Source organism: Polyodon spathula, chromosome 30 (genome assembly GCF_017654505.1).
Source record: "Polyodon spathula isolate WHYD16114869_AA chromosome 30, ASM1765450v1, whole genome shotgun sequence".
Classification (NCBI taxonomy): Eukaryota; Metazoa; Chordata; class Actinopteri; order Acipenseriformes; family Polyodontidae; genus Polyodon; species Polyodon spathula.
In genome coordinates, this window is record NC_054563.1 from 1,962,215 (window position 1) to 1,979,672 (window position 17,458).

Here is a 17,458-nt window from a genome sequence, read left to right on the forward strand (position 1 = left end):
CCTCTCCTCAAGCAGTGAACTATGAAGGAAAGAGATTAGGAAAAGGCATGCATAGTGCTAGGATCAGAGACCGCTACACTTGTAGTAGCGCCTTCAGAAGATTAGCAAAGGTGCCGGGGCTCCATGCGAGAATGAGATAAGCAGTGTGGTATTTGTGGTACTTTTGTTTTAGTTTTGGATTTGAATGGCTAAAGACTGACTACAGCTTTAAACTGACAAGTTGTAGCATGCATGAACATGGATGGGAATAAGACTCCCCCTGCACAGCAGTGGAGCCAGTCCTGGTTTTACTATGAGTTTAATCACACAAACACACACACACTGGTTAATCAAGCTTGTATTAAAACCTGGAATGGGCGAGACTGTGCTATGCAATAGTCTGGCTTTTATTCCCATCCCTGATGAATGATGTGTGTCCAGGAGAGGATAAGAACTAGCACCATCTTTACCTGCACTATTCCAACAGTCATCACCACGCTTGATTAAGGTCTGGCACATCTGATTTAAAAATTGAGCTTTGCGTTTTTGATATTATTTTATTTTTATTTAAAGAACTGCAAAACATGCGTTCTTTTTCAGCCGCCTACACTGCAAGACCCGTCATATCCGCTAGGTTGTGTTGTACTGATGGACTGAAGAACGGGGGAAGCAGTTTGAATGAGACTGGAAAGAGAGAAAGAGAGAGAGAGAGAGAGAACGAACAGGCGGTAGGCAGTCTTGAGTGAAGAATGTCAATGTGCAGAGCAGACTCTAACAGACACGGTAGCGGTCACAAACAGGGCTAAAAACGGCAACTCACATCCTTGTAATCCTGTTGCTAATTGAGAGGCAGGAGGGAGAGGGAAAAGAAGGAGTGGGAGCAGGAGCTGGAGGGGTTAAATAAAGAAAAGAAGAAAAAAAACAACGAAAGAAAGCGCACTGACTTGAATGAATATAGTATAAAAGAACTATCCAAGCGCACTGGGAAGCGGCTGCAAAATGATGCGTTAAATTCCAGCGGAGGACGCCGGAGAGAGCCGACACTGAACAGAACCACAGCCATGCTCTCCAAACTGACAGAACCTCGTCCAATCTGCCGGCGGTGATAACGCACGCCGCACGCACAGCTTGGAATATTCAGGCACGTTAAAAGAGAAATCAATTCCGGGAGCAAGATTACTGTACTGTGGCAGCAATTAAGAAACAGAAGATAGGGATTGGGAAAAAAGTGGGGCTGGGTACCTGCCCCTGTTCTCGTGTAAAAACTGTGAAAACTTTCCCCATGGCTTTGATCATGGAACCTGTTAGCAAATGGACCCCGAGCCAGGTGGTGGACTGGATGAAAGGTACGTTACCGCTTTTCTTAAAATAATAATAATAGAAAACATAATACAAACAAACACAAACGCACACAATGCAACAATTGTTTCAAGTTTCTTTTGTTTACGCAGCAGCAGCTTGACTCTCGGAGCAGGAAACGCATTGTAGAATCCAGTCTCAGATAATGGTGATGATGCAGCTCGCTTGCACACAGTCGCATTTGATATTTTGCAACAACGTATTTCAAAATGCTTTAAGGGTTTGCTTTCAGAAGTGTGATGCAGCCGCTTGTTAACATCCAGCTGACTGGCCATCGCCCGCGCTGTGACATTCTGTTGTTAAGAATGGCATTGAATCGGTCACCTGCCGCTGGGATAACATGGTATTAGCAATGAAAAATGAAACGGTCTAAAGCAGGCTGTTTGAATTCGAGTCGAATGTTCGAGTAGTTCGAGCAGGTATCGTATTGATGCAGGAGGGTCAAAGACTGCAAACAGATAACAAGCAGGGCAGCTTGGGCTGCATGTGTGTATTTTAAAATGCTCGATAAAAAGATGAAATATGAGAAATAACAAGTACTGCGTGTGCATTGCTATACATTGATTTGATTTATTTATTACAACGCTATTTTCTTCCCTTTGTGCACAAATAGACCCGAATGTCAGCGTTTAAACAGAAGCGTACATTTACGAGAATTCAGTTGAATGCTGTGCAAATGAATTGAAATGACGATAGAAGCAGCTAAGTAGGGAGCGGGGGGAACAAGTTATTTATTATTATTATTATTATTATTATTATTATTATTATTATTATTATTATTATTATTAATAACGGTTCATAACTAAAATATTCGTTGTTCGTGTCTGCGCTCTCGCTTCAGGGAGCCAGCGTTTTCCCCGCTCTGTGCCCTCTCTCCATCTATATTGTGGCATTATTGGCTGTGCGTCGGGAAAAAAAAAACATTTGAGTGAGCGAAAGATGAAGCTGTGGGTGGACTGGGGTGCTGTTTGACAACTGCGGAGACACACACACACACACACACACACACACACACACACACACACACACACACACACAGACACACACACACACAGACACACACACGACACGCACACAGACACAGACACACGCACACACACTGACACGCTCACAGACACACGCACACACACTGACATTGATGCACACAGACACACGCACACACACACACGCTCACAGACACACGCACACACACTGACATGCTCACAGACACACGCACACACACTGACACGCTCACAGACACACGCACACACACTGACACACACACTGATACACACACACAAACTGACACACACACCACACAAATTCACACGCACACTGACACAGTCACACACTGACACTGATGTACACTCACACACACTGGCACAAGAACATTTTGTTTAATTAGCGTTTCCATGGCTGAGCTCTGTGCACCACAGAATTCTCTCTGAACAAGCAGCATTGGTTCAATTCAATTCTTCTGGATTCTCTTCCTGCTTATAGTTATACTTCATGTTGGAGCAACACTGGAATAGGCCCTTGTCGTACATATTGGTGGAGATGTGTGATTGCAATGAGTACCGTTATCATTAAGAGCTCGACAGTGTCTTTATAAATGTAACAGGCTACTGCATGACACAGAAGAGATGCCCGAGCATGACCCTTCATTCAGCACTGCAGCGATGCTTTATCATGGCGTGTGTACAGTATGCAGCACTGGAGACTTTATCATGGCATGTGTACAGTATGTAAGACTGGAGACTTTATCATGGCATGTGTACAGTATGTAAGACTGGAGACTTTATCATGGCATGTGTACAGTATGCAGCACTGGAGACTTTAACATGGCGAGTGTACAGTATGCAGCACTGGAGACTTTAACATGGCGAGTGTACAGTATGCAGCACTGGCATTTGTATTGTGGGCTGCAGGGATTATGTAAAGGTGTGCTCATTCATACACGCGCCTTCAGAACAGAAATGTAAGCAGACCTGCATGAAGGGTTATGGGAGTAACTTAAACAGCACACTGTACTAACCACCAAACTTGTTTAATGATGGATCTATAGACAAAATCAGGAATGGAAACAAGACTCCCATTGCATAGCAGTCTGATCCATTCCTGGTTTTACTAAGAGTTTAATAAGACACACCTGAGCTTGTTACAATACCTATACACTGTGGCTAATCAAGCTTGCCATAAAACCTGGAATGGGTTAAACTGCTATGCAATAGGAGTCTGATTTCCATCCCTGAATTCATTTCTGCAAGTACCCCCTATGGCAGCGACATTAAAGGCAAAATATTTTGTTTTTGTCTGGCAATTGTAGTCAAAATTCCCTTGTTTAGTCCCTTCCAAAATTCCCTGTCCTTTGTGTGCAGTAACTAGGAAGAGTGGTGAAAGAGAGGCCCTTGTTGGCAATGCTGTGGCGGGTATACTGGGTGGATGTTAAGTATGTGTGTAAGCTTGGCAATGGCATGGAAAGGGTAAACTGCCACCAAACCCTATTGACTTAACTGCTTAATGTATGTCAGTCTATGTATTTAAGACACATTTCCTTGCTGTGACCAGACAAGACTCGAGCAGCATTTGAACTGGGAGAAGCAGCGGAAGCTTTGCTCCTGAATTGTAATTTGTTTGAAATGTTGAGGCAGGAAATTGCTTTTCGAGGCCAGGGAGCGAGGGCAGAAAGCCCTACTGGAGGGGGTGCAGTAGCCTGTTGAAGACAAGCATTCAGTCATTGCAGGTAGAGACACACTCGCAACAATTTTCAATTACGTTGTTTATGCTTGAGTGTTTGAGTGGCCTGTTGCCATCTCAGTAACATGCGACCCAGCTGTTAACTGATTTAGAACAAGCCTCTCTCCGTTGCTTCTTCATTGTGGTCATATGAAAAGCATGTTTTTATATGGCTTTAACTTTGTGATTAATGGTAAGAGTTCTTTTTAGTGAACAAGTGGCAGATGTTCTTTTAATGCAGCGTTTCTTTCACTCAGAGCCATCTATATGCCTCTGTACAAGGCAAGCAGTCAGCCGTGCGGCCTGCGTAGGGATTTCTTTATGTCTTTATTTAAATAATCTCTTTTATTGTGTGTTTTGGCTGGTCTGTTTCTTTTCTTTTAGCAGAATTGAGTCTAGACAGTTCAGAGTTTTTTTTCTTCTAGTAATCTGATGTTTTAAATATTTTGTTGAATGTTGCAGTCTTTCTAGTGTGAATTGCACACTTGAGTGACATGCTATTGTGTATAGTAGGTTTTCATGTTACGTATGTTGGCAAAAGGAGGCGGCTAAGTTAGACTCTGTGGAAAAACTAGAAAAAGAAAAACTGAAACGCTAAAGGCTGCTGCCTGGCACATAGCAATAACCCTTTTGGAGAAAGTGGAGCGATTGAGTTGCAAAGAGAAGAGAGATCAAACAGCCAGGAATGATTTGCAGGTGACACATACACGGCAGTGATAGGAATAGCATCACCCTATGTTTCAGATTCGCTGAGTTCGCTGGCGTCTGCTGTCTCAATGTCTTTCTGTACTGATATGTAGTTCAGGCAGCGGCTGGTAGAAGAGGGATGCAAAACAAACAAGGGAGTCTTTGTGCCTTCGTCATTAGATAGCTTCGAGTTAGCCACCTGTTCTTGTTTATATTTTAATAGGACTTTTACTTGTAGCAAGACACCACCTGCTGGTCAGATACTGTAACTGTGTATTTTACCAATGTGTAATGATGAGGGGTGCAGTGAAAGAGATTACGTTAATTGACTTTAAAGGCTTGGGGGACTATTAACTGTAAGGCTGTTACTGAGGGTTTTTTTTCCTGTGGGGCAGTAGAGGACACTGTTTTCAAAGGGCCTTATCCCTTTGCCAGGAGCCTATACGGGAAGATTCCCAGTGGTGGGAGGCTTTGGTTTCTCCCAGAAGTGAAAACTGCTACTGCACAGTCTTTATACTGTCACTCAGAATCTGTGATCTCTGCAAAAAAACTGCTACTGCACAGTCTTTATACTGTCACTCAGAATCTGTGATCACTGCAAAAAACTGCTACTGCACAGTCTTTATACTGTCACTCAGAATCTGTGATCTCTGCAAAAAACTGCTACTGCACAGTCTTTATACTGTCACTCGGAATCTGTGATCTCTGCAAAAAACTGCTACTGCACAGTCTTTATACTGTCACTCGGAATCTGTGATCTCTGCAAAAAACTGCTACTGCACAGTCTTTATACTGTCACTCGGAATCTGTGATCTCTGCAAAAAACTGCTACTGCACAGTCTTTATACTGTCACTCGGAATCTGTGATCTCTGCAAAAAACTGCTACTGCACAGTCTTTATACTGTCACTCGGAATCTGTGATCTCTGCAAAAAACTGCTACTGCACAGTCTTTATACTGTCACTCGGAATCTGTGATCTCTGCAAAAAACTGCTACTGCACAGTCTTTATACTGTCACTCGGAATCTGTGATCTCTGCAAAAAACTGCTACTGCACAGTCTTTATACTGTCACTCAGAATCTGTGATCTCTACAAAAAACTGCTACTGCACAGTCTTTATACTGTCACTCAGAATCTGTGATCTCTGCAAAAAACTGCTACTGCACAGTCTTTATACTGTCACTCAGAATCTGTGATCTCTACAAAAAACTGCTACTGCACAGTCTTTATACTGTCACTCAGAATCTGTGATCTCTGCAAAAAGCATTTGCTATTTCCAAAGACAATGTAAAAGCAATTGGGCCTCATCATTTATTGATTTTATTTTTTGTTACAATTCAGTTTGATATCACTCTCCTATATCAAAAGTACTGTTTCAGCGACCTTTCTATTTATTTTTCAAAATCTTTCAATAGCTTTGTTAACAGGACCCTGCAGGCTGCACATAATCTGACATCCACTAAAGCCCAGTCAGGTCGGCTTCAGTCAAGTCTAATAAGATAACACCACACAGGCAGGTAAGGGAAGACTCCGTTTGCATAGCTTATTCACCCGTTCCAGGTTTTAATAGGAGCTTGAATAGCCCCAGTGCATAGGTAACAAGCTCAGGTGTATCTTATGAAACTCATAGTAAAAGTGGGAATGAATCAGACTGCTATGCAATGGGAGTCTTGTTTCCATCCCTGCACCAGTCCTGTAGCTGTGGGAGTGACCGAGATATTTGGGGTCATTCCAGTTAGAAGCAGGAAGGTTAGTTTACCTGGCTGCTGCTGCAGTCTGCATAGTAGCTGGTCAGCTTGTTTTAATATTCATGCAGCACAGTTCATGAGCCTGAGGACCCAACAGCGGTGTATTTAACAACATGCTTGTCTCCAGGCGTGTATGGAGTAATGATTTCTCAAAGCATCCGCGCTTTCTCTAATCTTCCACATAAGTGAACTTAATGGGGATTTTTACAGAAATGGTTCCCTCTGTGAAGCCGAGGATAGAATGAAGATTTACTGCAGGTGCTGAGTCAGCAGTCGGGGGCTGAGATTTCTGTATCTATTTCTTTTTAAACTGGAGTGCATTTCTAGTGTTTTAATGTGATGAGCTCAGCTGTGCTTATCAGAAATTCAATTCCCCTTTAGGGCTGAATTTCGCTGTAGTACTGGAGTGCTTCGTGAATACGAGCTGTCTGTTCCACATTAGGAGTCGTTGTCTAGGATGAATGCTTATTTTGCTAGCTGCACTCGGTTGAGTTTTTACACTTTTAAAAAGGGGACTGGTGTGAAGGATTATATCCACATGTGCTGTGGCTTATCTAGCTGTGCTGAATATTGGTACTGGCATGGAGAACACAATGACTCACACACAGCACTATTGCTTTTAGTACAAGGAAAAAAAAAACACAAAAAAACATACAGTGGGCAAAAAATGACTTGGGGTATATTCACAAACTGTGGCATAGGGGGTGCTATTGAAGACCATTAGTGTAACGCATGGCTAATTAGCTTTGAACAGGTATAAAGCCCAGCGTTTCAGGTCTCGGCTCATTAAATCAGCCTCTTATTACTCAGTGATGTCAACACCAGTTTAAGTGTTGCATGGGCTGTTTGAATGCATCACTGTGTTCCCCATTGCTTCTTTATGTGCTGGTACCAACAGCCAACACTCTACCCCAGCTAGATGAGCCACAGCAAGTGTGGATTCAGTACCCCGAGCAACTTTGTCAGCTTAATGAGTTCTTGTGGTGTTCAGTTTCTGTGCGTAGCACTGTATTGTTGTTGTGTACATCGGTTTACTGTACATTGCTCAGTGGCAGTTTTACATGTCTGGACTATTTTTTTAACCAGTCTGTGAGCCAGATAAGCAAGCAGTAAGCTGTCTAATATGTTTTCATTGTGTACGGGGGGCCCTGTCTCCACCTTCGTAGATGTTGGTTGAGATGAAGAGTGGACTACGGGAGCCTCTTTGCATTGAGAGTAGCTCTGGAAACACTTCCATTGGATGCATTGAAGCCAAGATCACACCCACCACTGTATCTAGACCTAATAACCTAGAAAATAACAGCAGGAGACCTAGTTTGAGGCAACTGCTCTATCAAACCCCAATCTTTCCTGGTGTGCCATGCAGTCACTTGAAACCTAGTCTCCTGAAACCAAGTTCCAAGCCACAAAGTGGCTTTGTGTTACCCAAGCTTAAGATGCACGTTTTGGCTTTACTAGCTTGACAGCGGCTTATCTTAACCACTAGCATTTCAGACCTAATTTGCACCCATGCAAATACATTGTTTTTAAATAGACGATGGTGATGAGGAATGTGCCAGAAACAGTCCTAAATGATGAATGAGTTCCTGGGACTTTATGTCTAATGCACAGTGTGGTACTGCCCCCTGACCCTGACACCACACAGTGACGAAGTAATACACTGCCACTTTCCTTCCTTGCCACGGGGGATGCTTTGTTTTTGTTAACTCTCCCCACACACACGTAAATGCCCAGCTGGTGTGACTCTTGCATTCTCTACTGTACATAAGCAGAAAAACCAGCCAGCTGATATGCTTTCTGTGGTGTAGAGTTTCACAGCATAGAACAGAAACATGTTTCTGAACAGTGCAGTTGCTGCCAGGCTGTGCCAAGAAGCTTGCCATTATATTCTGAACACGCTGTAGAAAATAACTTCTGTAATGCTGGCCCTTTTAAAACTGCTTTCTGAGAAGGACAAATGGCTGAAATGATAGCCTTTGAGGAATTTAAATGCATAGGGTTGGTTTGAATTGCAGGAGTGCTAGCCTTTGCAATACCTTCAGGAGTTCCTTTTTTTAACGCAAATATTTCATTTCCTCAAATTCTGATCTGCCTATGTCCCATGGTTCAGCTCCTAGCTGAGTGTCACCCAGGAGTGCTTTATATATACTGCCTCTATGTTTTTCTTTTTATAATTTGGCAGTGAGATATATGGGATATTGGGCTTTTGCATTGTAGTGATGAGGCCTTGTTGCACATGTCACAGGGTGCAGGCTAGGCGTGATCCGCTGACCCCCTCACGTCGCAAGCAAGCGTCTAAACCACAGTGCAAGAGCCAGGGCTCAGAATCCTTAAAGCAGAGAATCACACAATGCTCTCCAGCAGGCTGTGTGCTCCGATGGGCAAAGAAAAGGGTTTGTAACCACGAGGTCCCCAGGTTCAAATCCCGGCTCACTCACAATGTGACCCTGATCAAGTCCCTGAACCTCCTCGTGCCCCGTCTTTTAGGTGAGATGTTGTTGTAAGTGACTCTGCAGCTGATGCATAGTTCACACACACTAGTCTCTGTATGTCGTCTTGGATAAAGACGTCTTCTAAAAAAACAAATAATAATAATAAATTACATGCTCATTACTGATACACTTTTTAATTTATTGATTCATCAGTTATAATGCATGATGAAACGTTGACTTAGCAATTGTTTATTTTTCAGTTACCGTAAATAAGCCAAATACCCTGCAGATCACAATACTAGGTAAAAAGGCTCCACATCTTTAAAAGGAAGATGTTATAATGTACGCGTGCCATGCTGTGACTGACAGGATCTATAGAAAGGTCAGTACCAGTCCACTTTCCCTAAGGAACAGCTTCATTCTCTGCAGGAAAGCAGCAGTCATCAATAAAAGGCACCCAACAGGCAGTCTGTGAAGATGAATATCATTAAAAAGCCTGAACTAATTAAACTTGTGCTACAGTAGGTAACCGTGGCTTTGAGTCCCTGTAAAATCCCTGCTCATGGGACAGTACGTATTGTAGTGTTTCAGTTATATATATATATATATCTCCAGAGAACCATCTGTACAATTGTGATGAATCTTTAAGGACATTTTTTAGCACAAGTTGTGTCCAGTATCAGAATGTAGAGCAGTATGGAGGAGTCTTTTTGTTCTTTGCTTGTTTTTTATGCTGTAATTCAGATAGTGGAGATATTTCTAATATGATGCTATGCTGTAGGCTAACAGTTGCTGCTGTTGGTACCTGGTGCCTCCTGTAATCGCTTCCTGTGCTCCAGGTCAATTCTACTCCAATGGTAAAGCTGTAATCTGATCTTGTGACCAACAGCACAGGAGGTAGTTTTCATTTTTTCTTTTCTTTTATCTACGGCATTGTACTTGATAAATCTGTATCGGTCCCAATTTCTTTACATTCAAATGTAAAAACAGTTTGTGTAAGCTCTTTGGCATTCGAGAAGCCTAGGTTTGGTTCTGTATGAATGTGCAAGCTGCAAAAGTCGCTTTTTATTCCAGGTTAAAAAAAAAAAATCGAAAAGCAAATTAGGTTAGCAGTTAGTGTTTCCACTGCCTTCAGGTACATTTAAAAGCAAGGCTCTTATTTGCAGGTTTCTAGTGAGTCTCTTTGTATCCTCTGACCTTGCAATAACCCGGTTGCCTAGCATGATTAGAGCAGCTGTGAAGCGTGCTGTTTTAATGTCACCATTGTCCGTATTCAAACGCTTTACTGTGTGGGCCATGCCATTGTATCCCTCATCTTGTTTCACTGAAGTGTGTGTGACAGCCCTGCTCTCTCCTCCTCCTGTGAGCCGTTGTGTTGGTATGTGGGTGGCTGAACCTTCTGTTGTAGAGGATGCCTTGTGTTCTTTGCATAGGCGATCAGCTAGCGCACTACCAACAACGCTGCTCAGTGTAGTGTAGAGAATGAGTCAACTCTGACTAATCAATGGCTCTACAGTACTTGCCCATCTTAAGACATTCTTTGGTCGCTGCTGCACTGTTTGCTGATGGTGGCGTAAGACCAGTAAAGTCAGGGACAGCCCCTTACTAGCGGTATTTGAAGTCTGTAACCTCAAACTAGCTAGGGGTGAGTTTTAGTACATGTATGCATCTAAAATGACTCAAGTAATGCCTGATTATCATGAATTGAGATTACTGATACTGATGGAATACTGTGTAATTAAACTGCTCTTCTGCCTCAATTTTTGCCGCTCATAATCCCACTACAGATCGTATTACTGTCTGTTGAGAATGTGAAGCATAGTAAGACATTTCAACTAAACTAAAAACAAAATACAGTTTCTGGCACCCTCTCAAACAAACTCAATGCAATGGCAGTTTCTGCTCCAGCTCTGTGTTTTGCTTTCCCTCAGCATTTCCAATTGGTTTATTTTCCTATCTGATGGTTTTTAATACAGGCTCTGCCAGCTCAATTATTCTAGTCACAAATGAAAGTGCTTGCAGTCCTGTGGTTTATCCACACGAGCGCAAGTTGGCATCGGAATGCGTGCTCCTGTACAGTAACGAGGCTGAACATTCCTGGGGTTGCCATGGCAAGTTCCACGCTTCTACTTCTGTATAGTATAGCAGTGTGCAAATGAATTGGAACACCCCATTGCTTCTGTAGTTTTGATTTGTTGTGCATATGAAATCAAACCATTGCAACTGAAAATCTTGGAAGAATTGTCAAAATAGGCAAATGAATGATTGTCTTATTTAATTGATGACTTTAACAGGCCACACATGCAGTTATTTTTTAAATAGTAAGGGTAAAGGAACACAGACACATTTTGTGTCAATAGTGCTGCGTGAAATTTATTATTTATTATTGGGATAAGCTCTCCACAGGTGAGGGTCAGTGCTGTTGATTGGGCTGATTTACCATTTCAAGTGAAACAAGTGAAGAAACAGCTGCTTGTTTTGCGTGGATCACTGTTCTCCACAGAGTAAGAAAAGCAGCGATCATCACAAATCCAAGCAGCTGTCACTTCACTCGTTTCATTTGGAAAAAGAAATTAGCCTGATCGTAATCCAAAAGTGACTGCGTCTTAGATGAATGCAACCAACTAAATTGTAGCACAGGGGTGTAAGTCTCAATACATAGATGGAAAGCAGGTTGAAATCGACTCGCTCTCTGTAACGCTGCAGAAACAAAAATCCAAAAAGCCATTCATGCAAAAACATCAGAGCCCCTCACCTGTGTAGAGCTCGTCCGAATACACATTTCATGCAGCACGATCCTTCAAGTCTTAGCTTGTGTGGATCTCAGTCCAGCCATGGATGAGGGGTTTGGGTAAGAAGCTGAATTCCCTCTGAGGATTATTGTTCTGATCTCCTAGGAGAGTGATCCTTCGCTCTGATCCGATCAAGCCTGGACTGAAGCTGTGTGGGCTGGCATTGTCCTGGCTGCCCAGGTTGGGATGCACACTCATTATTTGGGGAAGCAGGTGGCTCTTGCAGACTGTTTATGTGACTGAAGGGGATGCACATCTTTGCAATGCTGTGCTTGCATAGTGTGTGTTCACAACAACATATCGACCAGCACAGGATCCCACGAGAGCAGAGTAGAGGCTTGGGAATTATTACATTAGAAAACTTTCCAGTTTATACGAAACCTCCCCAATGTTATACTTAATATTTACCTGGAAAAGTGGTAGAATAATTATTTGCATTGATGAAAAAAATGTAAATAAACACTGAAAATTTGCTGGATCTAAAACCTGAAAAAAAAGGATCTAGATTATAAACTAAATACAGTACCTGTCTTGGAGAGATTGGAGCCCATTTTACAGTCCTGGGCAAATAATTCTTTAAAACGTGTGCAGTTTTGAAAGAAGCACATACATTCCAAACATGAGTTCTGTTTCTTTCAAAAAATCTCTTGCATCATACTAGGTTAAGTGCAACCTGCATTTTGATTGCTGGTTTCACTGGAACGCCATACACGTCTGCTTCAACATGTGCTCCTTCCAAAGCTTTTTTGTTTCTTATTTTTATCCCAGTATTTGGTGCTTCTGTACAGGGCATTCCAGGGAATCCTGCATGTGCTGTTGGGCTGCGCTTGAAACATTACTGACATATCTTGGATGACATTTGAAAGGGCCGGGCAGACCAGAAGTCTCCAAGCATTTAATTAACGGAGCTGCATGTGTTCTGTATCAGATTGTCGTCATTCTAAAGTTTACAGCTCAACTGTTTTAAATCCACTACCAAGCAGTTGAGGCACTAAAAGGGATACTTTTTCTTATTTCCTGTACATCTTCATAATTAAGCTCTTGATGGTTTTCCATAATATTGTAATGCTTACTAACTATTCCATCAAAAGATTTGTGTTTCAGCCACTGGGGTGGGGCTGCTTATGAATTGATGTGGATCCTCCAGAAATGTGTTTCATGAGTCTTTGAAAGAAGCTCTAATAACCTACAGGACTTCACGTGCATGCTGATGGTCAGTCCTACCTAGAAAGAAAATGTCCTTTGAGACAGTGTTGCCAAGGCAGCAAGGTCATCCCAGCTCGGGTAGACTAACAGAGGCTGCTCGGCCGCTTGCCTCAATTCATTAGTTTTGAATGGAAAAGCACTTGAAACATGCCTTGGAACTCCAGTGTTCATTGTCTGGGGACATTCCTCACATCAAAACAGATGTCTTTACCACCTTTCAGACACCTCCTCCCCACGCAGGGCACGAGCTACACAGGTCTTCCTTTGTACGCCCCACAGTTACTATAGGGACAACAAATACTATGGGGAGACCACTTACAAGCTACCGGCGCTGCACCTGAATATTTGTTCCCACCAGCGAGCCTTCGTTCCTCCTACATGAATGTTTGTTATTTGTCCTATTTGTATGTAGATGACGCAGGTATAATGCTGGTAAACGTGAGCAATGTAGCTGGCTGTTCTTGTGTATTATTGTAGGTGAGACTGGAGCGGTCAGAGGGGACTGGGTGGGGCAGATTTAGGGTTAGGGTTCAGGATAGGGATACGGAAAGTGGTGTTGGACATATGCAAGGATATAGACCCTGTATGCAAAGAAAAATTAGTTTGGTTCAAATAAGGAGGAACCAATATTCCCTGACACTGGCAACCTCTAACTCTTTATTAATCCTTTGTAAATCAGCTGGTGTTTTCCCCAAATAGAATAAAAGTACAGTGGGAAACATGCAGGTTGACGTATTAAGACTATCCACTGTTTTGGAGATCATTAAAATAGAGCTCAATATACAGTATGGGGAATATTAGGACAATAGGATTTAAATCCTAACACTTTACTGCCTGACACGGTTTCCAAACTCATTCAATGCGGACAATTATGCAAATGAAACCGATTTTTGCCTCTTAGAGCAGTAGTACTGTACATGCGCACATGCACGCTGCCTGCCGTCTGCATTGCATGTGGGGTGTCCTTGAACTCCTCTGATCCTAATCCTCAGCCTGGCTTCAAATCCTGCACTTTGTTCTCTGCTTGTTCTGAAAGCAGCCCTCTCTCTCTCTCTCTCTCTCACACACTCTCCTCTCTCTCCATCTCGCTCTGTCTTTCTACCTCTGTCTCTACCTCTGTCTCTTTCTCTCTCTCTCTTGTACATGCTCTCCTCTGTCTCTACCTCTGTCTCTCTCTCTCCTTCCTTCTCTCTCTCACCCTCCCTCTCCCTCTCATGCTCTCCTCAATCTCTCTCTTTCTCTCTCTCTCGCTCCACTCTGTGCTCGCAAGGCTGTCGCTGGCTGGCGTGGGTGGCTCGTGGTGTTCTCCAGTTTTAATTCTCTTGTAAGTAGGAGTGTGAACTGGGAGTCACGATTTGAGTCAGAGACCTTGAAATGCAAGAACAAAGTAACCTGGATAAAAAATTTCAATAGAGCTTGTCAGGCTGGCTGTTTTAAATGTGTGCTTGAGGAAGCACGTCTATTTAAGGCATGGCACTTGCAGGACTGGACACTAAAATACATGCATATAAATTAAGGGTTTTAATCTTGACATTTTCTACTGATTGATTAATTATCCAATCGATTATTCACACCTCTCTGCTAATGATAAAAAATTGTATTGAAAGACAATTGCAATTTACACAAAGTATTAACATAGTGCTATTGAAATCTACTTCCAGACAGATGTTTGTTAAACCAATCCAGGTAGCCTTTATTCTTGTGTCTCCCGGATATGCAGGGACTTGATTAAGCATTTTCCGATTATACAAACAGGAATATAAAGGTTCTTTATTCCCAGTGGTTTGTGTTCCCAGTTTTTTAAGCCAGTCAATGATCCCTCCGTACATGGTCTTTATCCTCTGGTTTTCATCCATCTATAACATGGAAATAAAGAAATGTTGCATCGCATTGGCTGGCAGAATTGCATCTACTGTACCATGTTGTTTAGATGTTACTGCCAAGACAGAACACATCCCAAGCAAACACATCTAAGAGCAATTTCCTTGTTGCTGTGTGATCAGGACATCACACAGGACCTAAAGCAATTCCCAACATGTGAGATAAGAGAAAGCGCACAGGAGAGCACACGAGGTTACAGGAAATGCAACATTTAGAGCCGCAAGGTAACGGTATCTGGGAATGTTGTTTTTCATAAGCAAAACCTGGCGTTCTTGTAAGAACAGGCTGCTAGGTACTGGAAATTCAAACCAGATTGCTGGGGTTTGTTTCCCAGCTCTCTTGTGTAGTGTCTGATGTGGGCGGATGGTGGTGCGTTACTCGTCAACAGCCTAGGACCTCTGCAGTGATAGATGCATGATGAAATGTTATTTAGAGTTGATATGGATGTACAGTATGTTGCCCTTGTTTAATTTAGTTTTTGCCTTTTAACAGAACCGTCCCTGAGCAGTGATCATGGATGATCATTTTAGCTTTGTTTCACAAAGTGGCCCATCAGGTGCAGGGTGACAGAGCATCTTCAGCAGGGGGAGGGGGGACCTGTCTTGGCAGATTGCAGACAACCCATGTATTATCTACTCAGGGATACCAAGACATTGAGAGAGAGCCAGCGGACTGAGGGTTGTGTAAAATGGGCATGACATGGCCCACCCCCGGGCACCAACCCAGACGCTCAGATTTATGGGAAATCTCCAGGATTATTTCGAGCACAGATTTAATTTGCCCATAACCCTTTCCTGGTTCCTTTTACTGGCTTTTGAATACAGCTGCCTCCACCTGTCCCTCACACTTCTACATTTCTACCCTATTCCCCTCTCGCTCTTGCTCAGTCTGCAGTGACAGCTCAACTGCTACACTGTCCTCTGTGTGCAGTGTTGTGGATCTGTCCTCTGTGTGCAGCGTTGTGGATCTGTCCTCTGTGTGCAGCGTTGTGGATCTGTCCACTGTGAGCAGCGTTGTGGATCTGTCCTCTGTGTGCAGTGTTGTGGATCTGTCCTCTGTGAGCAGCGTTGTGGATCTGTCCTCTGTGTGCAGCGTTGTGGATCTGTCCTCTGTGTGCAGTGTTGTGGATCTGTCCTCTGTGTGCAGCGTTGTGGATCTGTCCTCTGTGTGCAGCGTTGTGGATCTGTCCTCTGTGTGCAGTGTTGTGGATCTGTCCTCTGTGTGCAGCGTTGTGGATCTGTCCTCTGTGAGCAGCGTTGTGGATCTGTCCTCTGTGTGCAGCGTTGTGGATCTGTCCTCTGTGAGCAGCGTTGTGGAACTTTCCTCTGTGCAGCGTTGTGGATACGCATGTGGAAGGGGGGGGGGGACGTTTTCAACTGTAACACCTTAAAGGCGCAGTACAGCTTTAAATAGGAGTTCATTACACCGGTACAACAAGGAGAATTCGCCACTTACCCAGCAGGCAACTGTAAATAACCATGTTTTAAAAGCAATTAACAGTCTGACATTAGCAGCAGAACAAGCAAACGGTGCAATTACGCTGTCAATTTATGATGCATTGATCATTAAACCGCCACAGTTTTACATTAGCATAGAAAATAAATCAATGATGCGAAACGCTGAACAAGAAATGAAATAATTACATGCATAAGCTGCAAGGTTTTAAATTTCGTTGCACTCCAAATGAAACGGTGGTGCCATGCATAAGCTTTCCAAAATATAAATTTAAGCTCTATTGTATGTGAGCTCCCATAAGCAAGTCAGAGAACATGAGAGGGGTCATTCCATTCACCAGTTCTGAATGCATGTACAGCATGAAGGGTGTGTTACATAACATTTCTCAGTTTAATAATGATATGGCAGGCTATCAACACAGGGGTGGGGGCGTGAGAAGCCATCGCATCCATGGATCCCAGTAACCCGTTCTGATGCAGAGTTCCTATTTCATGTGTAAAGCTGAGGGAACTTGAAGACACTTGTGGCTTGAAACCTGGTTCCAGGAGACCGGGAAGTTTGAGGCGACCCCCAAGCCTCCCCTGGTGTGCCATGCAGTGACCTAGTCTCCTGAAACCAACACAAAGTGGCTTTGTCTTCCCACTGCTTAAGTGTCTCATAGATGCTGCACATGAGAAACACTCTGGAGTTCTTGGAGACTCTTCTCAGCCTCTGTAATCTTCATGTGACAGATTCCCACACGGCAGAATCTCAGTCAACAGTCCCGGCTTATGATCTGCTGTCAGACTCTTCATATTCCACAGAGCTGCTGCTGCTTAGCCAAGATGTGCAAGGAGCTTTTACCTGCTAATTGTCCACACTGTGTGTTTCAGGGTGGTTCAGCATCTTCTGCTTTTGCAACATGTTCACCGCATGCAAATTGCAAGAGCAAAGGTAAATATTCAGAAAACAAAGCATTGTGATGATATAAAACCATCAAGAGACCACTCGGATCAATAATTAAACACCTCCTTCCTGCTGTTTCGGTAGCTTAATTGTTTTATTGCCTTTGGCGCTTACTTTAAAATAGGATCCTATATGACAACGCAGTTCTGATTTATTTGTTAAATATAATCTGATTAATTTGCATTTTCAACGCTTCATTAATCTGTGTGCACTTTGATCGTATCTGCCCCACAGGCAAAAGGTCTTGGAGATGTGTTA

General features: G+C 43.1%; 1 protein-coding gene across 13 annotated transcripts in view; it reads left to right on the top strand.

Annotated features, from left to right (window-relative positions):
* The first annotated feature begins 413 nt into the window (after nucleotides 1-413).
* The window catches only part of cnksr2a (connector enhancer of kinase suppressor of Ras 2a), a 124,381-nt gene continuing 107,336 nt past the window's right edge, over nucleotides 414-17,458 (top strand). For 5 of the 13 annotated variants that reach the window (XM_041232962.1, XM_041232964.1, XM_041232965.1 and 2 more), the window contains exon 1: nucleotides 456-1,325. In XM_041232962.1, coding sequence (XP_041088896.1) covers nucleotides 1,262-1,325 — 64 coding nt within the window. In that variant the 5' untranslated portion in view covers nucleotides 456-1,261. Of the gene's footprint in view, nucleotides 1,326-17,458 lie in introns of all 13 variants that reach the window. The other 8 variants (XM_041232973.1, XM_041232967.1, XM_041232968.1 and 5 more) reach the window with 5 other exon arrangements.